At 63.8% G+C, this 6,751-nt stretch overlaps 1 protein-coding gene across 1 annotated transcript in view; it reads left to right on the forward strand.

Moving 5' to 3' along the window:
- ITPKB (inositol-trisphosphate 3-kinase B) overlaps nucleotides 1–6,180 on the forward strand; it is an 87,138-nt gene extending 80,958 nt beyond the window's left edge. The window contains exons 5-7 of the mRNA XM_047077133.1: nucleotides 103–204; nucleotides 1,683–1,754; nucleotides 3,143–6,180. Of these exons, the coding sequence (XP_046933089.1) occupies nucleotides 103–204; nucleotides 1,683–1,754; nucleotides 3,143–3,358 (390 nt within the window). The 3' untranslated portion in view covers nucleotides 3,359–6,180. The remainder of the gene's footprint in view (nucleotides 1–102; nucleotides 205–1,682; nucleotides 1,755–3,142) is intronic.
- The last annotated feature ends 571 nt before the right edge of the window (nucleotides 6,181–6,751 follow it).

Genomic DNA, 6,751 nt, shown 5'->3' on the forward strand with positions numbered 1-6,751 from the left:
TCCTCGGACTGCCCGCGGGCACCGTGGTGCCTCCACTGCCCCCGAGAGCTGCTGGCGGGCGGGGTCCGTGCCTGACCCCTCCGGGGCGCGTATCGTTCTCAGAAAGAAGACGGCTCCGTGAACCGAGACTTCAAGAAGACCAAAACGAGGGAGCAGGTCACCGAGGCCTTCAGAGAGTTCACTAAAGGAAACCGCAACATCCTGGTGAGTCAGGGCGCCCCCCCGAAGGGGCCGGCCGCGCAGGGACACCTGTGCCCTGCAGACATTCTTGTCCAGCCCGGGACCACGCTGGGCCACGCTGCCCGCACGGAAAACGCCGGCCCCAAAAGATGAAGCGGGAGTTGGTGGCCAGCCTCCAACTGGATATGTGGGGACACTCGGTGGGCTTGCCCTCCCTCTCCCTGGCCGCCTGCCTCTCTGCACTGAGGACGGTTCCCTTGGCGGATTTCTGTAGCCTCGCTGCCCGTCGAGAATGGTGTGCTCATCAGATCCGCAGGCAGCCCTCTGGGGTGGGTAGGCTCTTGGTGCCACTTTCCAGGTGAGACACTGAGGGGTCAAGGACACAGCAGGGACAGAGCCGGACCTCACACGCAGGTCCCCTCGCTCCCCGAGGCCTCCGGGGCCTCTCTCCCAGGCGCTGAGGCCTCCTGAGGGAAGTGCCTGGGGCGGGGGTCGGAGCCTCTCCGAGCCCGGGGCTGTGAGTGTCACAAGTTGGTGACAAAGTGACTTCACGTTTGCCACTGCAACGGTAGACAGGCTGGACAGACACCTGACCTGTGGGGTCAGGACCTTGAGGGCCCCCCCACCCCCAGGCGGAGGTAGGGTGTGCTGAGCCTCTAGGTCCCTAGGGAAAGGCACCCTGGGACGGACCCAGGGGCCATGGGGACATGGGTCCTAGAGCCCCCGGGAAAGGCGCCTTGCGAACAGCCTCCCGGCGTGTGGAGCAGGGAAGGGTGGACCCGGACCGCCTTTTCTCTGGGCAGACTCCTCGCTGGCCCTGAGTCTCCCTCCCTCCTTTTCAGGCTGGGCTGGGCTTCCCTTAGCCCCCGGCAAGGAGGCTTTGGTCGTGGGGCGCGCACCCGAGTTCTCCACAGCCCGAGCCCTCTGCTTTCCTGTCACCTGCTCCTTAGCCGGGCCCGCCACGGAGTTTGCACACCCGTGCCTGCACGGGCCTGTTCGAGGTGCTGAGCCCCAGGCCACCGTGTTGCCGCGGGATGGTGTCGAGCGACCCCGGGGCCCCTGGGGACGGCAGGCACCCCCAGAGCCGGCACAGCTCACCCCTGGTCCGCGGAGAGGCCTCTGGAGAGATGCTGGCACCTCCCCCGCTTACTCTGCCCGTCGCAAGGTCAGGGGCACGGAGGTTTGTGTTCCGGAGGCCACCGTGGCAACGGGCCCGCTCCGCTGCTATCCCCGCACTTGCGCCGGCGTCCCAGAACCCCCGCCACCCTCGGGGGGAGCCCCGAGGGGCTGCCCTCCGGCGCCTCCCGCTCTCGAAGGAGGGCAGGTGCGCACAGCCCCGTCTGGGCCTCTCCGCTCCTTCGTGTCGAGAGGAGGAGGTTGGAATACATGCACAGGGTGTAGCCTCCCTTCCGCTCTGACACCTGAAGAGTCTGGGCCACACGGGGCTTAAAGACCACCTCGCCCCCCACGTGGTTACAGCTCTGGTCTTTTTCTGTTCCCAGATCGCCTACCGGGACCGGCTGAAGGACATTCGGGCCACCCTGGAAGTTTCTCCCTTCTTCAAATGCCACGAGGTACATACTGGGCTTTTGTCCTCTTGGGCAGAGAGCCACGCTCTGTGTGGTCAGCCGTGACCCTCGGGCCTGCTGGCCTCCCACGCCAGAAGCCGGAGCGGCGTTTTTAGCATGGTGCAGCCGGGGGGCAGACCCCTCCGGTCAGGTCCCCCGCCCCCTGCAAGCCTGAAGCTCTGTCCCGAAGGCAGCCCCTCTCGAGGTCTTGTGTGGAGGGAGCCTCAGCCCGAGCCCTGCCCACAGAGAGGACTGGGGGTCCAGCGCGAGGAACAGGAGACAGGTGGTCCCGGGGCTCCGGGCAGAGGGAGTGCCCCGAAAGGGAGGTGGGCCAGGCCCTGCTAAACCTCACAGCATCTTTGTGTAGGTGACCCGGCTGGCCCTTCCTCCAGGCAGGCAGCCCAGCTTGCCCTTGGATTTTATCCCCGACTTGCCCCTCGGCCCCGGGGGCACCTGCCCCACCACACGTGGTGGCTCTGACCCCAGGACCGCCCGTGAGGGAGGGACTGGGGTGCCCAGAGGGCAGACTGGGTGGTCTCTGCCCTGAGCAGTGGCGCCCAGGTTTCTCAGGACGTTCTTTCCTCGGTCACCTCCGTGGGGCCCAGGGTGTGCAGGCCCAGGGTGTGTTCTCAGCTTGATAAAAGGTCTTGGTGCAGCCTGCTGGAGCCTCCCTTCCCCCCCAGCCTCCTTGCTCCAGAGGACGGGGCTGTGATCCTGCAGGCCGAGCCCGGAAGGGCTGGGGGCCTCGAGCCCCAGGACCTGTCGCACCGGGCGGAAGGACCCCATCACCCCCCGTCAGCACCCAGGCTTTGCTGTTATTTCTGGAAAATTGGTTTTGCCGTATTCTTTCTGGAGTCTCGCTCAAGAGGCTTCAGGCCTAGAAAGAGGCCAGATTAGCTGGGGCTTCTGGTATTTTCCGTCCGGGCGGAGGGAGCCCCTGTGTGGGCTCCGTGTTTCCCAGGGGTAATTTCCAGGGTCTTTCCTGTCCTGCCCGGGATGTCTGCCCAGGGTCCTGCTGCTGGAACGAGGCCGGTCTGGGCCTTGCTGCCACCCCCCTGGGGTGCCGTGTGCGCATTTGGGGAGGTCCTTTCCTCTGCCCCACGGGTACAGTGTGGGCTCCTGGACACGAGAAGTCAGGGTGGAGTGTGGCGGGGGGGGGGGGGGGGGGGGAGGGTGGAGGGAGAGGCCCTGAGGTTCAGCCGTGGCCTGAACTAGAGGACAGTGTGCAGCCGCCGCTGGCGGCCAGGGGTCTGCCATCGTAGCCTCCCTCCCCGAAGGCAGTTGCTGCCCTGGTGGCCGGTGTCCTCTGTCCCCTGGGTGGCCACCCTGGGACGGGCCCGCCCCACCCCCCACCCCCCGGCAGTCCCCCTCCTCAGCCGCCCCCTCCCCTTCAGGTCATCGGCAGCTCTCTTCTCTTCATCCACGACCAGAAGGAGCAGGCCAAGGTGTGGATGATCGACTTTGGGAAAACCACGCCCCTGCCCGAGGGCCAGACCCTGCAGCACAACGTCCCCTGGCAGGAGGGGAACCGGGAGGACGGCTACCTCTCGGGCCTGAACAACCTCATCGACATCCTGACGGAGATGTGCCAGGCCGCCCCGCTGGCCTGAGGGCCGGCCCGCCTCGCCCCCCCACCTCCTCCCTGCCGCCCCCTTCCTTTCTCCTTCTGAATTTCCCCTTGGTGCCGCCCCAGAGCCGACCCTCCCGAACTGCACTATGAGACACTTTGTAAGAGACCAGGTGGAGATCGGAGAGGAGAGGAGAGGAGAGGAGAGGGGAGAGGAGAGGAGAGGAGAGGAGAGCTTGCCGGGCTCCCACTTCTCTTTATAAACAGGATCTGCTGGCAGAAGAGGAGTGGGGGGGGGGGGGAGCCAGGCTCAGGTGGCAGGGAGGTCCCCAACGCAGGAGCCGGCCCCAGCCTTCCAGTGGGGGCCTGCTGCCCCCTGGTGGCCGCCACCGAGCTCAGCCTGTCTTGGCCCCATCCTTCCGGCCTGGAGCATCTCCGGGTTGGGGCACAAAGCCACTGGCAAGTGCACGTTGGCCACGAGTAAAGCATTCTCCGCCTAGCGGCCCAGGGGCTCCCACAGACGTGTGGTGGCCTGCGAAAGCAGGGACCCCACCCAGCTGGCAGTGAGACCCTCCAGCTGGGGGCCGGACCCAGGAGCCACGAGAATGCTGGAGTCCACTGGCTGTGCTCTCTGACCTCGACCTTCCCGGGAGGGGGCAGGCGGGAGCCCCCCTCTTCCATCTGATTATCACCCAGGAATTCAGAGGGACGCTCTGCAAACCTGACCTTGGGGGAGGCCCCGCCCCCACCCCCACCCCCCGAACCACGTGTGCCTCCGGCTGCCAACCTTGTTGGGACGGCACTGGGTGGGGCGGCCCGGGGCACAGCCGGAGGCAGATCGGTTGTCTCACGTCCCTTCACCCCCACCCCCCACATCCCTGGGCTTGTTTCGCGAGGTCAAGTCCCCAGCACGTTCGGGGGGCAGCGCTGGGCAGGGATGAAGCAGATTTCTGGCCTTCCTGGCCTCATTTTTCTCCCCTGAAGTAACTCTTCCAGCCCGAAGGGCTTGGACCCACATTCCCCGGATGCGGTGTGGGCAGCTCCCAGGGCGGGTGGTGGGTGCCGGGTGTGAGGAGGGGTGCTCCCGGCAGGGGGAAGAGTCCTGGGGCCTCTAAGTTGCTCGAAGATGACTGGGGAACCAAGTAGGCCGTGTTCTCATTTTAAAGCAAGGCAAGTCTATATTATGGGGAAGAATGTGAAACCAGCATGACTTTTTAAGAACAAACCTCTCAGCTCCGTGGCCCTTTGGGGCTGTTAGAGGCGCACGGGTGCCCAGAGCTGAGCTCTGACGGGGGTAGCGATCTGCAGACAGCCGGGTCGGGGACATGGTGGAGGTCCGTGTACCCCGGAGCGTGAGCCCAGAGAGGCCGATCCAAGAGGCAGGGTTTCCGGGGCTCCCCCCTCCCTTCCCCCGCATCGCCCCGGGGACTCTGGGAGACCTCCGACCCCAGCACGTGACCCCATCATTTCCCCTTTCGTGCTGGGTGAGTGACAGTCGGTGGGGGCGGAGGGTGGGACGCATGAGGCTATCTGAGTACAGATTTTAGAAAAGGAAATCAGTCTGAAACTTCCTGGCTCTGGTTCAAAACAGTGGGGAGCTCGTGTGGGGGGCTCTCGCCAAAGGTCACACCCCGTCCCGGCCGAGCGCGAGAGACCTCGTGACAGCATGTGACCCTGTAAAGGCGGGAGCACCAAAGCCAGCGCTGGGTGGCTCAGGAGGGACCGGGGCATCAGCAGTCCGCGGGGAGGGGACGTTGCTCGGTTGGACGTCCCGATTCCACCGCCGTGGGTGGACCACAGGTCACCCTCACTCCATCGATGAAGGAAATTTGCTAAAGCAAATGAACGCTCAGAACAAAAAAGTGCAGGGGACCAGCTTGCTCTCCTAAGAGAACACATTTTCCAAGCACTTTAAACAGGCACCCGTTGTCTGCAGACAGCGTGCTAGAAAAAAGGCCAAGCGACGTGTTTATTAGAGGAGGTCCGTGGGGCCTCTTCCTGGCGACCGGTTGCTTGGGGTGACATTCTGTCCGCGAAGGTGGTATAAAGTGTCATTTTTTTCTTAGGGTTATTCTCTTAGGGGTTGGGGGGGTTTGTATTTACTCGCTAGCTCTCCTCTCCCGCACCTGCTCTCGCAACCTTCCCTCCCCTCTTCCCTGTCCCCCCCACCCCATCCTGGAGGGCTAGGTGGATCCCGAGCAAGAACCCTTCCGAGGGACTCCTCGGGCTACAGGTGCCGGGACGGCGGGACAAGCCACGTCCTTTCCCGCCCGGTCCTTGCCGGGCCCCCCGGGGGGGGGGTGCTCCTCGGTGGTCAGCGTGCTTAGCGTTCAAAGAAAGTTTCTCAACTGCTTGCCCGCAGACTTGCCTTCAGCGCCATGTAAGAAGTTTTTAAGTTATATTTATTTTTTCTGGTTTTTTAATTGCACAAAACACTAAGACTGGGAGGCTGGGGATTCTGTGTGTCCTTAAAAGCTGTGCCTTCTTTCTGAATTCCCTTTCCCACTTGGCGGAAAGAGCCTGGACACAGCCCTGCCCCCCCTCCCCGCCCCCCCTGCCCCCCCCCCCACGGACTCTTGCCTCTGTGAGCTGTATCTAGCTTTGAGTTTCTCCTGCATCCCGTCCACCCCCGTGTGTATACAACCCAGGCCCCTGGCTCGGGAAGAGGCCCTCTGCCGTTGCCTTTCCTCCGGAGGACAGGACCCCCCCCCAGAGGGCTCCCCCTCTCTCTGCACCCCTTTCGCCGCGACACCTTGGAGGAAACTGAACTGTTACGGACTCCCCCCCCCCCCCCCCCCCCGCACAGTGCCTGTCGAACAGACTGCAATGCTCTGTACCTTCCCGAATAAAGGCCCTGGAGACCACCGTGCCGTCTGCAGTGTGGTCCTTCCGCCTCGGGATGGGTGGTCCTGGCGCTCTTTGGGAACCGGGGGGTTGCGCTGGGACTGCGGGGGTCCCCGGGGTGGGGGTCAGATTGGATAATGTTTCGATCTGCAAAGGACTGAAGACACCCTTCAAAACTAGGCACTTCAGAGCCGCCTGGGGGGCTCTCAGTCGGCGAAGCGTCCGACTTCGGCTCAGGTCATGATCTCACCGTCTGTGGGTTCGAGCCCCGCATCGGGGCTCTGTGCTGACAGCTCGGAGCCTGGAGCCTGCTTCCGATTCTGTCTCTCTCTCTCTCTCTCAAAAATAAACAAACATTTAAAAATTAAAAAAAACAAACACCAAGCCTTTCAACCTTCTCCACAAAATGTTTACGTAGCAGTTCAGGAGTGTAGACCAGCCACAAAGTGCTTGTCCCGCACCCCTGGGTCTGGGGCAGCTCCGTGAGGTCCTCACGTATGGAGCGCAGCTCTGTGCAAGGTCGGGTGCGGGCTGCTCGCCTCTGTGCCCCCCACTTGCCCCCAGACGCCTCCACAAACGGCTCTGTGGTCTC

Source organism: Lynx rufus, unplaced genomic scaffold (genome assembly GCF_022079265.1).
Source record: "Lynx rufus isolate CCGP_SWC_20201006 ecotype Redwood Valley unplaced genomic scaffold, mLynRuf1.p SCAF_15, whole genome shotgun sequence".
NCBI classification, from domain to species: Eukaryota; Metazoa; Chordata; class Mammalia; order Carnivora; family Felidae; genus Lynx; species Lynx rufus.